The 17555-nt window shown below is 34.3% G+C and overlaps 3 protein-coding genes across 5 annotated transcripts in view; 1 reads left to right on the forward strand and 2 right to left on the reverse strand.

Annotated features, from left to right (window-relative positions):
- LOC145686821 (uncharacterized) overlaps positions 1 to 3064 on the reverse strand; it is a 13329-nt gene extending 10265 nt beyond the window's left edge. Inside the window, exons 1-2 of the mRNA XM_081760531.1 lie at positions 2472 to 3064; positions 743 to 927 (exon numbers count right to left, since the gene is read on the reverse strand). Coding sequence (XP_081616657.1) covers positions 743 to 820 — 78 coding nt within the window. The 5' untranslated portion in view covers positions 821 to 927; positions 2472 to 3064. The remainder of the gene's footprint in view (positions 1 to 742; positions 928 to 2471) is intronic.
- LOC145686820 (nucleoside diphosphate kinase 6, mitochondrial-like) overlaps positions 1 to 17555 on the forward strand; it is a 65822-nt gene that overhangs the window by 47822 nt on the left and 445 nt on the right. The gene's annotated exons all lie outside the window — the stretch shown is intronic.
- for (cGMP-dependent protein kinase for) overlaps positions 7810 to 17555 on the reverse strand; it is a 316811-nt gene continuing 307065 nt past the window's right edge. For 2 of the 3 annotated variants that reach the window (XM_081760529.1, XM_081760527.1), the window contains 2 exons: positions 16382 to 16444; positions 7810 to 13185 (listed from right to left, as the gene is read on the reverse strand). In XM_081760529.1, coding sequence (XP_081616655.1) covers positions 13020 to 13185; positions 16382 to 16444 — 229 coding nt within the window. In that variant the 3' untranslated portion in view covers positions 7810 to 13019. Of the gene's footprint in view, positions 13186 to 16377; positions 16445 to 17555 lie in introns of those variants that run through there. The other variant, XM_081760528.1, reaches the window with a different exon arrangement.

Genomic DNA, 17555 nt, shown 5'->3' on the forward strand with positions numbered 1-17555 from the left:
TTCATTGTCAAATACAAGAAGTCAATTCTCGAACAGTAGCAAACACTTGTGCCATTTAGTTATCACAGTTTTGATTTGATAAGGAAAATCAACAGGTAAAGATAAAAGGAGATAGAAGGAAAATCAAGAAATAAAGATAAAAGAGGTAGTAGCTCTGGAATTGTAAACTGATATATTGAGATTGAAGCTTGTTATTGAAATCTATAAAAAGAATCTACCCTCTGCAGGTGTGTTTGCTTTATCTTTCACTAACATAATAGGTTATTATTTAAAGAAAAAACATACACAACGAGATTGTATTTGTAGTGTTTAGGCCTTTCTGAGTGGGGGTGCTCTTTCCTTCCCTTTCTTGTTCATGATGGGGTAGCATACTTAAAATCGTGACTTTTAACATTTTTTTTCTTTCTGGAGAAAGGAGGCAGCAAATGATGCCATTACACGGGGCGGAAAATTGCCTAGGGTCGGCCCTGAGATAGTTGCATATATTTTCTTTTACTGCCATTGAGTGGTGATGAGGAGTGGTCCTAGAATAAGGGTCGAAATATAACCTTACGAGATTTCACATCGGTTGCTCGAAAAGTGGTCCGTAAGAGAGATGTTGTTTAGAAAATTCCACTATATACTGAATAGTGTACTCACAGACTTCTGCAATTTTATCGAAATGTTCCAACTTCTTTACTTATCAAGGCAGAGAAATTCCAATAGTATATCCTCTATTTAAAACGAGTAAATAGAAGCTTACCTCTTGACATAATGACCCTGCTTCCAGATTACAATTTCCTTGGCATTTCTGTGGTGCGGCAGACAATATTAATACCATAATTATTTGATTAAAGCCAATAGTCCCACTTTAAGCTGTTTGACCAATCAATCTCGATCACTTTCTTTGCAACGTTGGTTCTTTATCAGATGTTCCCATCAGAATTTCTACAGAAGAGAAGGAGATCATTTAAAGTAATATTTTTTACTAAGTGAACTAAGATCTTTGGGAATATTTAAGTACTACAACTGCTGCAACAAAACTTAAATGAAAGTCTTGGAATTGAAGTCCTGATGGGAGCATATATAATTCATATTCATATCAAACTGATAAGACCCATTTCCGTATAGTCTCAGTGCTGAATGGGAACATTAAACTTTAAGCAAGAAAAACTTCACAAAATATGTTGAGTTCCTGTACCACTAAGTCACACGTGCTCCTACCGAGAATCGAACTCTGGTATACTATGACGAAGACGTTGTTGCTAACCATATATCCACGAGAATGCTCCAACATGTGGGTGAAGTTCCGCAAGTTTAGCGCAGTCTGAATATGCTCAACCTCTTGTGAGCGTTCTCTGCGTTAAAGTTACACTGCATGACTTGACAATTGTCTAGTCTCTACTTGAAAATGAAAATGAAATTAAATCTTTCAGTTTAACGTCCCACGATTACGTCCTTTAGGCTGAGAGAGACGGGTGGAATGATAATGTGGAAGGAAACGGGAGTCCCTCGAGAAAACTCACAGACACACTACAATTGAGCCATCGTAGCCCCTAGAGGTAAGCAGAATGGCAAAGACGAGGCATTATATTTGAGCATACCCATGGGTATCATTATTTTCAAATAAATCTTTACTATTCTCCTTTCTCCTCTTAATATTTCCAACAGATTTTCCTTTCATATCTTCTTCCATAAATCTGATTTTCATCATTCTTTTGTATCAACACATTTCAAAGTCTTTCATTCTACGTTTTCTTCTTTTATTCGTTCAATACACTAAATTCCTCAAACAATTCTCCGTATAAAGCAAGGATCTTATAAAATAGAGGATCTGCCCTTACCTTACAGCAAAATCTTGAAGCCATACGTCACAGTTTCGCCACCCCTACTCTGCCCACTCCGCCCAATAGGATCGCAATGTTTTGAGCCAACAATCATGGCGGAAACGAAAGTAGCCAATCGGACGATGGCATAAACGAGAGTAGCCAATCAGACGTGCCGATTCTCGGTTGTTTTTTGGCTTCATTGATTTAATAGGATGAAGATATATATGGATAGATCCTCTATTTTGTAAGATCCTTGGAATAAAGTTAGTTAATATTTCTACGTCCATTTTCAATATCAAGATATATATATATATATATATATATATATATATATATATATATATATATATATATATATATATATATATATGAAACATGAACCTACACTTACTGTGAATCCAAATCGGGACAGAATCAGTCTCTTATGAAAACCACTATTCTCCTGTCTCTCACTATGGTGGAATTTGTCAGTGACAGCAACATGATGATTTTGGCGAAAATCGCATACTTAATTTGTATTTGAACTAAAAATTGGATATCAATGCCTTACCTAAAATTAGGCAGAAATTTTCTAAGGTTATCTTCACATTTATTTTCACAGAAGGGCTTTATTTTCTTAACACTGACTGAATAAGTATCTATAAAATCGAATGAAGTCCTAACCTTGTGCATATGTAGTTGGTTCAATACTTTATTTTGTATAAGTGCTTCCTCTTCGTGTTCTGTGCTAAAGCTAGTTGAATATTACAATGTAAAGGACGATTTTCTTCTTTATTATTTCTGTTGAATTCTATGAATACTATAATAAGACAATTTATATTGTTTACGGTTGTTTTAATATATTTAGTTCATCATTGAATTGTTGCTTAGTAACAATTAACAGCATTATGCAATTTATAACATAGAAAGTTTTAGTTTACATGTTTAAACCTTTTATGATATTTTAAAGAAACTTGGACAAGACCACAGTTTCCGGATGTTATACCTGAATACAACAAGCATAGACTTACTAGAGTATATACGACGGATGATCGAAAAAAAAAGTTATAAAGTCTATTGTGTTTTATGTGTAAGACAGCTGGAAGATCAACACACCTGATGATAGAGGGCGCTCAACACTAGTTCTCGATGTAATCACAGTTTTTATTCAAGCGCTTATCACAACGGCAGATAGTCTTCTATACCATTTGCATAGATAGTTTTCTATACCATTTGCATAGATAGTTTTCTATACCATTTGCATAGATAGTTTTCTATACCATTTGCATAGATAGTTTTCTATACCATTTGCATAGGTAGTTTTCTATACCATTTGCATAGATAGTTTTCTATATCATTTGCATAGATAGTTTTCTATACCATTTGCATAGATAGTTTTCTATACCATTTGCATAGATAGTTTTCTATACCATTTGCATAGATAGTTTTCTATACCATTTGCATAGATAGTTTTCTATACCATTTGCATAGATAGTTTTCTATACCATTTGCATAGGTAGTTTTCTATACCATTTGCATAGATAGTTTTCTATACCATTTGCATAGATAGTTTTCTATACCATTTGCATAGATAGTTTTCTATACCATTTGCATAGATAGTTTTCTATACCATTTGCATAGATAGTTTTCTATATCATTTGCATAGATAGTTTTCTATACCATTTGCATAGATAGTCTTCTATACCATTTACATAGAAATCCGCGTCAAGTTTTCGTAGCCACCGTGAGACAGCAGTTTTAACATAATCACATGCCAAATATTGGTGACGAGAGATTGTTTGCTTTCGAACAGGGAAATGGTGAAACTCACGGGGGCTAGGTCAGGGCTGTCGAAGGGATTCTCTGGTCGTTCCAAGTGCAACGTCAATGGTTGAATTATTGGCTCTACTGCTGTGTCCATAGTTGTCATGAACAATATTGATCCGTCTTTCTTTGACGGCACGACATCATTTCGCTACATGTTGCTTTAAAATTTAGTTTGCTTAGAAATTTTAATGTCCGTTTCTCGGGTATACATGATGAGAATCCAAAGCCTTCAAACCTGCACAAGAGAGATATGTTATTAATCTACAAATAAATTTTCGTTAGGCTACAGTGAATTACATAAAAGCAGTGGCGGCTTTAACGGATAGGCCGGGTACACACGGGCCTACCCAAAAATTTTGAAAAATATATAAACGCTAAAAGATGCAATAAAGAGTAAATATATTTTCCACTAGTTATATTAATGGTAAATAATTATTTATCGAATAGCATCAACCACTACTGTAAAAGTAATTTCCTACTGCAATCAATCAATCAAATGTGTGTATGTATTCATAAGCGAGGGAGCGAGCCTACCCAAAATTAAAATCCTAAACCCGCCCCTGCATAAAAGTTTTGTTTTGTAGTCTTTTTTTCGATCATTCCTCGTTTAATGCTACATAATACAAAATAAGCTTCGTATAATTATATGGATTTTCCTCCCCTTCTTTTCTCTGGTTAGGTGTACCGTGTGCGTGGGTTTTCTCGGGGTTCTCCCGTTTCCTCCCACTTTCTTCATTCCACCATTTCATTCATTACTCATCATCACCGTCTCCTTTAGCCTAACCGGCATAACCGTGGGACGTAAAACTCAAAGATTTCATTTCTGGTTAGGTGTATTAAAAAGTAATATTATCCCGTATGAAAGAAGTGAAAACAATCACCCACAGGGATGCCAGAATTAGGAAGTCCTAGACAAATTCCCGAAAGGAAATGAACAAAGGATTTACTACAAGAGAGACTCCAACTTTGGTGCTAGAACCAAGTCTGACACCTCACCAGTACCAATTGATTATCGTGACAATGATATAATGATTTTCTATGGTAAACTCTTTCAACTAGAATAAGGTTTTAAATTAGTCAGCGAAACGTCAAAACTTCGATGTAAAAATATTGTAAACTGTTTTACAGAATATGATTATCCTTATAAATCAATAATTAAGAATCATACTCTCTTTTACTTTTCAAAATATTTCTTACTAGCACCAATTACCCGCTTCGCTGGGTTAAATTATGAAACAATAGTAATATGTTCCGTTAGTCAGGCAGTAAATTGCTCTTTGATATTGGTCATTTTCGATCATTTTTATAAATCCCTCTCCCCACCACAGAAAACTATGAATTCGACACTGATATTGGTCATTTCGAACGTTTATATATATATATATATATATATATTCCTCCAAGTTACAGGGCTGAATTTGGATTTAAACGGCATCAGAAATGTCACTATTCATCTCAGGGACCCCAAAAACTATAGATTCGACACTAATATCGGTCATTTTCAAATGTCTCTTCCCCTCTCCTAAGTTACACCTACAAAGTGATATGACAAAAACCATCTCAGATTCGAACTTCATCTAGGTTGAAAATTTGATCGAGATCGGTCCTGTGGTTTAAGAGTTATTAAGTTTAATTTGTTTTTATATATCTCCTCCTCTCCTCCCCACCCCTAAGTTCTATCGTCAGAGTGAATAGATAAATAAAATCCCAGGCCCGAACCTCATCTATGTTGAAAATTTGATTGAGATCGATCAGGTGGTTCAAGAGTTATTAACTCACGAACATGGTCACTTTTATATTTATTGATTTTTGTATATCCCCCCCCCCCTCCTACGTCGTTTCGTCAAAGTGAAATGATAAAATCCATCCCAGGCACGAACGTCATCTATGTTGAAAATTTGATCGAGCTTGGTCGTTTGGTTCAAAAGTTATTAAGTTTTATTTATTTTTTTTTATAATTCCCTCTCCCCGGTAGAATTACATATAGTGTAGCCAAACCCAAACTATTACTTAACTCAGTGTGATGTGCTTATTCCGTAAAAAAATATGAAAACTCGATTTAAGGCCCGTTCAAAAATTTTATGGCCCCTGATCCAAAAGGATCCAATATATTTCAATAAAAAATTTTCTTTTACCCCATATATCTGGAGAACTTCATATAGTGTAGCCAAATCCAAAATATCACTTAATTGAGTATGATGTACACTCATGTCCAAAACTATTGTCCCATGTCTATAAACATGTTGTAGGAATATAATTTGATAACGAATTCGTCCGGTATTTCTTACAATGTTAGTATGTGTATCATCGGCAAAGACATATATGTGGCAAATTTGATGTCAAAAGAACAGTAAATGAGAACAATAAAACTTTCTTGTCCATTTAGCAACATTTTGTCTTACTCATTCTAATTTTCGTATTTATAATTGTTTTCCTATGAAATTTACCACAAATAAACATTTCTCGATTATACACACAGTTCAATATTAAAAGTACCCTGCAAAATCATTATATTCTTACAAGAAGATAGTTGTAGATATGCAACAATCATTTTGGACATGAGTGTAAATACTTCGCACTCCTCCTGTTGCACACATACATATATACATGTAAAAAAAATGATCCAAAGTCGTTGCAGTTTTTTTACAGTGCAATACATATATGACTGCGAAAAAAAACATTTGTGCACCCAAGTTATTCTATACTTTTTGTTTAATCTTTGTGTCAGGAATCACCTGACAAACGTTGTCGTTGTTGTTCTGAAACACCCTGTACACACACACACACACACACACACACATACATACATACATATATATATATATATATATATATATATATATATATATATATATATATATATATATATATATATATATATATATATATAGGGTGCCAATTCTTTTACGGGGCGCCGCTTACTCTTTTCCGACACCTTTTCTTTCTTCTTGCTCGTTGGGCGCCCCTTGTTATCAGCGCCCGGGACGACCGTCCCCTAGCTCTGGTTCTACCAACACTGCACTGATGATGTCGTCATGCATGCCGTAGATGAAGTTGTACACACCTTCGACATTTCTTTTTTTTTTTTTAATTTTTTTTACCAGTGACACTAACGCACTTGAACATCGATGGGCAAAATGTGTTGACTTGTTAGGGAACTTCGTTGGCAAGCTACACCATTTGTAAGTTCTTTTCTGATTCATTCATAGCCAGGTTTGAGACTTTTGTAACAACTCTCTTGTATTTCGATCAGGATATTAGTATAAATGTTAAATTAACATTGAAAATATGGATCTGCTGTGTCTAGCCATTTTGATTTCTGTTTAGAATGTTCAAAAGAATACATTAAATATGAATCCGTTAAATAAATAAACAACACTTATAAATATTTGTAAAGAAGTATTTAATGATCTAAAAACAAACAAAAAAGTATCAATAATCTTTTACATATAATACACAGTTCACTTCAAGTTTGTTCAGTAGCATCAGTAAAAACGAGGTCTTACTGGCAAGAATTGCATGTATAAAATGCAAAATATAATTTCTGTACAAAAATTCTTTTGTATCGTTGTACATAATTTATTATCAGTAGTAACAAAGGCTCATGCCCTATTTCGTTTACTTAGCAAAACTTCGTTTTACTTACTGTAAGGCACAAAAGAGTGCAGTAGAAACAATTATTGTAGGTTGAAATTCATGGCACTAAATTCATTTTTACTTTCTATTTGTATTTAGTCGAGCCACAAAAACAACGCTGGTTGACAAAAGTACAATAGAGGCATTATTGAACAGAATCCATTAAGGATTTGGAACTAACATGTTTGTTACAAATATTGTGTTTAACTACGTCAGCAAAATCAACGTAAGACGGATGCGATAGTTAGTGGCACAAAGAATCCAAAGACGCAAATCTATTTGGACATTAAGACGTAGAATTCATTTTTCGTAGGCGTAACTTACATAACGCCATTAATGTGAAACACGCTACAGAGAAATAGTTAGTAACGTGTCAGTCACTTTTGGAGTAAGGCATGCAAAATATTTTCATTCTTTTCTTCTGAATTCAATGAACGCATTCGTCTGTCTTTCCTAATTTATTGCAGTGTATGCATATTATTTATTTTCGTAAATAAATATTTTTGATGTAATTAGTATTTACATAACAATTTACAATAAAATGATTTGCAGTTCTTTCCAGTCATTTCTGCCTTTTTCTTGTATTTTTTAATTTGCTTACAAAAACTTTGTTACACCGAAATTTTCTGAACTTCTGATTTCCCCATAATGCTTTTCAGAAAGGAGAGGAAAATTTTGTCTAGGTTTCAAATAATATTACTTAAAAGCGATTACTGTCTCGAATCATACAGAGTAATTCTGTTTCAAACGCCTTATTACGATCTCAATTAGCACTTATCACAGTGTTCACATTTTTATATGTTTCGAAAAGAAACTTCGTTCATAGTTCCTATCTTTGAACAAAGCCTGTTCCGTATCTCATTGTGAATTTGTTACATAATGTTTTCTTATAAAATTTATTTTTTTTATCGTATATGTAAACACAGAATCAGAGCTATTTCAGTCACTAAAAATAATACAGGATGCATTTCATTTTGAACTTTCCTCTTTTAGTAGCTTCCTTTCTTAGTATGCCATGTTGCTATTGGGTTATGATCGACTGTGTGTTGGAGTGTGAGCGCGCATTACTGTTCAGTTAAACCGTTACCCTATGTCCCCAGTTTTCGTCCTCTAAAATGATTGATCTCTTAAGAGTTTCTCAATCTGGCTAATATTAAGTTTTGGTTGGTAACTTCGAGATAATTTATTTGTTTCGTCTTTCTAATGAAAGAAAATAATATTGATTATCAAACTTGTTTGTGTTTTTGTGTATCTATTGTTTTTACTGAAATTTTACCCCTCCCCCCAAAAAAGACAACTTCGGTTACCGTTGACCGAACACGCTGTATGTGTAACTTTAACCCATTACATTCTACAGAATTGAAAAATCATCGAGTAATTTACCATTCTAAAAATTTCAGTTAATAAGGGCTTTATGCAGATTCGTTTTGACGTATGATTAGCGTCATACTAAAGGCCTGACTACTGCAAGAAACATATGTTAGTCGAACTCTTTAGTATGGCACTAATGACGCGTCAGAAAAACACTGCATAAGGCCTTAAATGACTAGCAGTGAAAAACATTAGATATAAAGTAAAAGCAGTAAATACTTGGAAGTGTAAGGTGTGGAAAGCGTAACAGTGAAAGCGTTGAAAGTAATGCAAATTGGACAAGCAAAGAGAAATGCCGTCAAAAGTTGTGCATATCCAAGGGAAAGAGCTCGTCAAAGAGGAGATAGTCATTCCAAATCAATGGGAGAGGAAATAGGGGGCTGCAAGAAAAATAAAAGAACAAAAGAGAAAAAGTACAAAATGTTGTTTATTGAAGTATAGCTGAATGAAAAGAAGTGTTAAAGTGTTGTATTTGTGCCCTGAAGTTCCCTATCCTCTTCACAACAAACTTTGTTTCTTAACATTATGACAATTAACTCAACCAAGATCCCGAATTCAGTTCAGGCAGCTGGTCATACTCATTGAGTTCTTCATTGTAATCACTAATGGAGCCATATTGATTTCAAGAAAGACCTCTTAATGAATTAATGAATATTTTCTCTGCTGGGTACAAGATCCCACTGAAAATTTATAAGTAATGTTTTATCAAGTTTAGAAGGCTCAGGTAGGCAAGTCATGCAGCCAGAATGAAAGAAAGTAGGAACGCTTTCAAAATCCTAACTGGAAGACTAGCCGGAAAAGGACCATTAGGAAGATCTAGGCGTAGATGGGAGGACAATATTAAGATGAATCTCGCAGAAATAGGAATCCAAAGTACAAACTAGATCCAGTTGGCTAAGGATAGAAGTCAGTGGAGAGCTTTTGTGAAGGCAGCATTGAACCCCCGGACTCCATAGGCCATAGAGTTAGTTAGTTAGTTTACCAAACATTACTAAGGTCATCAAGTCTAGGAGGCTGAGGTGGATAGGTGATGTAGCCAGAATGGAAGAAAGTAGAAACGCTTTCAAAGTCTTAACTGGAAGACCAATCGAAAAGCGACCATTAGCAAGACTTAGGCGCAGATGGGAGGACAATATTAAGATGGATCTGGCAGAAATAGGAATACAGAGTAGAAACTAGATCCAATTGGCTAATGACAGAAGTCAATGGAGAGCTTTTGTGAACCTCCAGGTTCCATAGGCCATAGAGTGAGTGAGTTAGTTTTTAATGTTTCGATCAAATGAAATCTTTGCATTTAGTTTTCTTACTCTACAATTAACAGGAAGGAGAATCATGCTATATTCATCTTGTTGAAATTTATACAAAGAATGATCCAAGAAGAAAAAGTACACTTATTTAAATTTCAGAACATACTAAAGTTTCTGCATCGATGAGCGAAACTTTAAGATTAATTATAAGGTAAAAATAACCTTATTCACGTAAAAAACATTTATTGTGTATATACGATATGATACAGTCGCCAGGAAACGCGCATACTTACTCAATTCGCACTCTTTTGACGATAACTTCAGAAATCTTCGGCAGCATAGAGAGATAATTGTATTCTCTGATTCTCTATCCACAAAACAGAATTATGTAATAAAGATGGTGAATGCGAGTCGAAATCAATTGACAAAAGAATACACACGGAAGTTAACATACACCTTTGTTGGAAAACTTGTACAAACCAATGGCAATGTTACTCTTTGTCGAATCAATTTTTAATTCGATTCTCGTCCAGTTAGATACTTTATTCGTTTCTCAAGAAAGAAAAAGACAACTTCCTAATTATACAAATTAGGCGTATCTTACGTCTTTTTTTTTTTTTTTTTTTTTTTTTTTTTTTTTTAATTGTGCCGTACATTAATTTTGACTCAACATTTTTCTTTTGTAGTACCATACTTAAAAACAAGCGTGTACAAAGTCATACGCAATAGGAACATACTAATTTGATTTTTTTTCTTTTGTTTTCTTTTGTAAGAGTTTTGTTAACTATACAGTTCTGTAGATTGTAGTGCAAAAAATTTGCTTGTCCATTCAAAAGTATCATCTACTTTCTATTATGGGTATCCATAGATTCTGTTAAATAATGCCTCGATATTTATTAGATTCCATCGTACATTCTGAAAAAAAAAAAAAAATACATATACATTCTCAGAACTACGTTTTACATATATAATGATATCAAGCGTACAATATCACAGGGATAGTATATCCGCTTTTCTGACTTTAAAAAAATCTCAGGTTGCGATAGTGTTATATCTCTGTAAATCTATTTAATAGATTTCTTAATTATTAAAAACTAGTAATAGTAGTAGTAGTATGTTGCTTTTTTTATTTAGTTTAAACTTGTTTTTTTTTATATATAAAGCATATTTTTAATTACAAATATAGCCACAATATATATATCTTACAATATACAAATTCTAACAGTAAATATCATTCGATAATACATGTTTTTCGTCTTTGTACAAAACTCTTCAGATATATATATTTAAAAAAAAAAAAAAAAAAAAAAAACAATTTTCTTAACAAACTATAAAGCACTGTGTTGTATTTGACAAAGGAATATTTCGATGTCACTCTTTTGAATAAGTGATGCAGAACCAAGAGTGGTTTCTTTCTTTCAAGTACAATTACGCAGGAAACAAAAATATACGAAGATAAATGAAACAGATTTCTTAAGCTGGGTTGCAATGCTGCAAGAATTTTGTAGCTGTCATTTAAAAAATCTTGCAATCCTACAATGTTTCTCCATGTAAACATAATCTTGAAAGAGACATGCAACATTTTTTTTTTTTTCGTCTAGCAAGGAATCAAACCATGTGCAACTTTCTGGGTCGTCTTGCTGCTACCTGCTATCGCCGTTCCACTGACATAAAGAAGAAAAAAAAAGTTTCGCCGCTTCCGAAACGACGGATTCTTTTGGACGAGGAGGGCAAGCGCGCCAAAATACATGTTTTTAATGAGGAGGTTCACTATTTGTCCTCTAGAGTGCAGTGCTGCATGAGTGGAGATATTTTTCTTGCTTTCAGAAAGTTGTACTACGTAAACCATAAAGTAATAATATAGTATAAGAGGTTTCAGCTGCTCTTCCTGCTGAAACTGTGGAGACTAAGGCGCCGCCACTGAAGAAAGTTGGGTACTACGAACTACTAAAAACAAGAACGAATCAAATCATTCAGAGCGCGTGAGTCTGATAGAATTAGGCACTTAGCTACTGCCAGTAGCAGACGATGCAGTTAGTTACAACTCTAGCCGGTAGTGTCGCAGATTCACTTTTGTTGCATTGTGGGAACGATTTGAATTTCCATTAGAAATATAAGGAGTGGTTCATTAGAGTAATCAGCGGTGTAAACAGTACATAGAAAGATGGAGTTGCAAGATTTTTTTAATGTCAGCTACAAGATTCTTGCACCATGGCAAGCTAGCTTTATATAAGCTTCCTTCCTTTAGATTATAATAATAACATTTAAATTTTTTTGCTGTTTGTGGATAACAATGTGGTTATTACTTTCCCACTGTTGTTGAAATTTGCGAGAATCTTATGAAATTCTTAACTTATTGTTTGATCAACAACTACACTAAATAACAATGGTAAGTACATTTATATATATAAATCGTTGTAGCTTGAGATGTAACTAATGATATTATTTAATGTTTGATACAATTTTTTATCTTTGTGACAAACTTGGGAAATAGTTGACCTGGCTTATGACTACAACTCTTATTATTGTACACCGTCTGCACTGAGAAGAAAGAATTTAACAGAAATTGTCCAGTTTTTCTGTTTGATTGGCAAAATGTTGTCTGTTTATACTTAAAGCACACATCAAATATTACCTCTTCTTTCTTCAAAATGTTCGGTTAATTTCGAAATTTAAATCTTGAGACCCCCAAACCTTTTTAGAGTTTGATTCTAAACGTAAAATAATTTGTTCAGAAAGAAGCCAAAAACATTCGAAATATTCCGCTGTCAAACACAACACTATTTTTTCTTTTTTTCTTGTAACAAACAAATTTTGATTAGGGTTTATTTCCTCGTATAATTACCCTCTTTGGTACTTTTGTATCTTTATATAAACACTGTGAACACATAACATTCACAAAAACTGAATGTTTGCACAGCTGATCTAATTTTCTTTTTAACATACATAGATGTGAGACTTTAAGCCTCACAGAACATGTAAGTACTTGTACAGAACGAACTCTGTAAGTTCTGCTAGTTTTAAACATTTCTGTACAAAGGAAACTTTCATTTCATCCCGTTTCGTTTCGTTTCTATGCGCAATGGATGTCAGGGAGAATAAAAATAACAATTAAACCTATTAACTTATAACCAAACAGTTTGTTTCTATGTTAAAAGTCGGCGTCCCATCCTGTGAGGTCATCTGGAGGTGGGCCATCGCTGTCTGGCGGGTATTCATCGAAGTTCGAGGTGTCCGTTACACTTCGAACGTTAGGAATGATAGGTGGGATCAGAGTGTGGTTCCGTAAGCCTTCCCAGTTGAAACCATCAAACCACCTGTCGATAACAACAAAATCATTTCATTTCAGACAATATACTAACATGCAAAGGAAATGTTAACAATCATCTTACTTCAAATTGCGATTTCTGAAAATTTCTCGCATTTGCAAGCTTTCAGCTCTTTCTGGAGCCTCATTCACGAAGAGTAAAAATATATGAGCAAAATAAATAAAAATATCATTTCGTGAGTAACAAGTAAGAATTGATTAGGCGTATCTTCAATGCTCTTCTTCTGTAAATCCATTCTTTTGTGCTTCCTAGATGTCCTTATTTCTTTTACTTCTATGTTTATTCTCCGTGAACAAAGCTTGAGGCGAGAGCTGAAAGCTTGAAAGTGCATGGAAATTTTAGGAACCGAAATTTTAAAGTAACTGAGATCAAACAACTACTTAGATTTCTAATGATACTGAAAATTTCCACAATCCTAATTAATCATTAAGGCTAAGATAATTACGTATATAGACCTATTAAATATGTTAATTTGAATTTGCAAGTTTGAGTGCTGCATGCATGGTCCTGCCCTTTAAACTAATGGAGACGACGAAAAATAAACCATGTTAATAAAATGAGTGGTGCAGACAATTCCATGAGCAGGATTCGCACCGGCAACAGACAGGTCTTCCCATTGACAGCATATTTTCCTTAGACATCTCGACAGTGGCGTATGCAAGAGGAGGGCCCTGATCAAGATATTAGGAAAAATAAACATCTGCTATACTAAGATATTATGATATTAGAAAATAAGAATGGGCAGCGACAAAAGTGAAGGCTTAGGAAGATGGAAAGAATATGTTGAGGACTTATATGAGAGTAGGGACAGATCATATGGCCTAGATGTTGAAGTAGAAAATAAAGTACGCGAGAATGATAAAGGGTTTAGTATTCTTCAGGATGAGTTTGAAAAAGCTATATCGAGATTAGGAATGGAAAGGCAACCGGGATAGATAATATACCAATTGAATTCATTAAAAATATAGGAGACTAGGGCAAGGAAGAATTGTTCCGATTGTGCAATGAAATATATGAAACAGGAGAGTGGCCAAAAGACTTCCTGAAGACGATCATGATACCAATGACCAAGAAATCGAACCCAAGGAGATGTGAGGATTATAGAACTATTAGTCTCATATCTCATGCAGCTAAAATTTTCCTTCGGGTTTTGAACAGATGGTGGTATGGAAGAACAAATGAAGAAGTTCGGGAAGAACAGTTCGACTTCAGGAGAGATACGGGACAAAAGATGCAATTGGATTTTTAAGGGTGAAAAGTTTATAGAAAAATGGAAAGAGGTGTATGTGGTGTTTATTGATCTACAAAAGGTTTTTTACTGCGTGAATTGCGAATTGTTGTTAGAAGTTCTAAAGAAGGTTGCATTGGAATGGAAAGATCGAAAACTTATAAGAAACTTATATATGAACCAGTAAGTAAGTGTTAGAATAGGGGAGGACATGACAGAGGAGAGGTAATTGGAAGAGAAGTTCGACAGGGACTGTCTCTCGCCCACATTATTTAATATCTATCTAGAAGACGTAGTGAAAAAGTGCCTACAAAATAAAGGCGGCATTTCAGTAGAAGGTAGAATGATCAGGTGTATATGGTTTGCAGATGATATGGCGCTTGTTGGCTCTGAAGAGAAAATTAATAAGATGTTAGAAAATTTGAGGAAGGGCTATGAAGAATGTGAGATGAAAATAAATGTTACAAAGACACAAGCCATGGTGATTGGAACTAATGGGTCAGTGTGAAATATAGAAGTAGGAGGGGAGAAAATAGAACTGATGTCTAGTTTTCGATACCTGGGTAGTATTATTAGTGATGATATGAAGTGTAAACGTGAAATAAGAGCAATGATAGGAATGGTGAAAGAAGCCTTTCGGAGAAAGAAGACTGTGGGACCTTAAATAAAGAGCTGAGAAAAAATACTTATACAATGCTTCGTGTGGAGTATTGTACTGTATGGGTGAGAAACATGAACATTACGCAGAAAGGATGAAAAAGGACTCAAAGTTTTCGAAATGTGGGTGTGGAGAAGAATTGAAAGAATTAGCTAGGTGGAGCAAAAAAAAAATGAGAGGATGTTAAAAATGGTGGGGAAGAAAAGAACAATTGAATGAGTGAGTTGGAAAAGGTACACATTCCAGAAAATAGGCAAGCTAAACTGGGATGGTTATATTCATTTTATATGTCCCTACACCGCTTGAGAGGAGCCAGGAACGCATTCATTAATTTTAGGTTCTCTTTACTGAAGTCTACGGTAACGTATGAGTGAAAAATCGAACATATTTCTGGAATGTGTTCATGTTTCCAACCAGTGTTTGAAAGTTGAGGTTTTTGGAATGTGTTCCTTTTCCAACTCACCCATTCAATTTTATATATTATTAACCCTTTCACAGAGGAAGTCGACTTTTGTCGACAGAACCAAATTTCCTTAACATGCGAATGTCGACTATAGTCGACGTGTTAAAATTTGTTTGTCCGTATCTTGGCTTTGTCGAGAGTAGTCGCCAAAGTTGTACCGTTCATTTTTGTTTGTGTTCTATTGTTTTCGATAAACAATAGAAATCACACAGAAAACCTTTGGCGACTACAATCGACAAACCCAAGATACAGACAAATTTTAACACGTCGACTATAATCGACATTCGCAGGTTAGGGAAATTTTTTTCCGTCGCCTTCCACAGTGAAAGGGTTAAGAAGAGAAACTAGTTGGGACAATGGCTAAGAAGGAACTATATCATAAGGGACATAATAGAAGGTATGGTGGCAGAAAAGAGAAGGAGAGGGCGAAGGAGACGACAATTAATGGACGATATCAAATCAGGTTTGCAAAACACGTGACTACGAGCTTTCCATCAACTTACGCTGACAGTGTACAGTTACGATATTTGTACTTATCATGAACAACTTCTAAAACTTCAAAACCATTTTTTTTTCAGAATCCTGATATATGATTCGTTCTTTGAACTTTATTTCTTATTCTTCTTTCCTTGCTCCCTGTTATGGGACCTGAATAAAATTAATTTTAATTTTTAAAAAAATGCTTTACAAAACTATAAATATTACGGATAAATGAATGAAGTGGGGTCTAAAGAACTATATCCTTGGAAGTATTTGGTTTCTGAAATAATTTATTTTTGTATAAGGTTAATAAATTTGACACTACAAATATTTATATATTATAAAAGGTACTTACTTATGTTTCTGTATTTCACTAATGCCTCCCTTCTGATATCCTAGCCTCTCAGCTGGATTATCTCTGAAAATGAACGAATCAAACTATTAGTTATTTAAGTCAACAAATATAAATGTATTATCAATTACTAAATGTTTTCACAAAATAAAAATACATAATAATATCTGACTCATAACAAACACAACAGAATTTCCATTCATAAATACATACATTCCATTCATAAGTAAAATGTCTACTGAAAACTGTTTACAAATTTTGTAAATATTAATGAATTTTCATATATCATGTATAACACATCTCTTTTCCCCCTCCAATCCGTCTACTTTTTCCCATGCTATTTCATGTCCTATCTCCTTCACATGCTTGTATACCGCATTACTCCGTCTTCTTAACTTAACGTGATCTTTATGTTGCTTTCTTTTTTATTTTTATTTTTTTAAAGAAATCTCTTTCCTGTCTCCTAAATATTTCAGACTACATTCTTCTAAACTAATTGTGCAGCTTGTTTCAAAAAGAACAACCTGATTTTGGACGGTAATAACTACGAAACATGGGACGTTCCGGCAAGGAAATGAGTGTTGTTTGAATGGGCGTGGCCTAGAGTTTCAGAAAATCGCCGTTAGATGTCAGTCAATGCGTCTTCTCAGTTTGCAGTCAGTCAGAAGTAAGATGGTGTCCTCTCAACAGAAGGCGTTTTGTGTGCCGCAGCTTGCAAAGACTAAGTCACTGATTTCGGTCCAGGTTGGCGTTTTGGCATTGATCCACCTGCACCCAAAAACATTTGTCGTTGGTATAGCCAATTTGAAGAGACAGGATGCTTGTGCCATAACTTTTATAAACACAGATACATTATGTAAAGTTTATGATGAATTTAGCTATCGTCTAGATGTTTGTGCTGCTGGTGGTGGACACATAGAGTATTTGTAATACCATAGCTAAAACTTGGAGATTTTGTGAGTATTTTTGCAATTTATCCCATTTTTGTTGTATGTTTTTATCAATACATATGGACTTTTAAAATCAGGTCATTCTTTTAGAAACACCCTGTATGTACTGCTCCTTCCTTTTCTGCCTTTATCTTGTTACTTCTCTAAATCTCCTTTTAAGACTACTCATAATTCTCAAACATGGACACAGAGCCCCACTTCAGTACAGTGTTCCTTCAACTCTGTTA

Source organism: Thermobia domestica, chromosome 5 (genome assembly GCF_964235325.1).
Source record: "Thermobia domestica chromosome 5, izTheDome1.hap1.1, whole genome shotgun sequence".
In the NCBI taxonomy this organism is placed as follows: Eukaryota; Metazoa; Arthropoda; class Insecta; order Zygentoma; family Lepismatidae; genus Thermobia; species Thermobia domestica.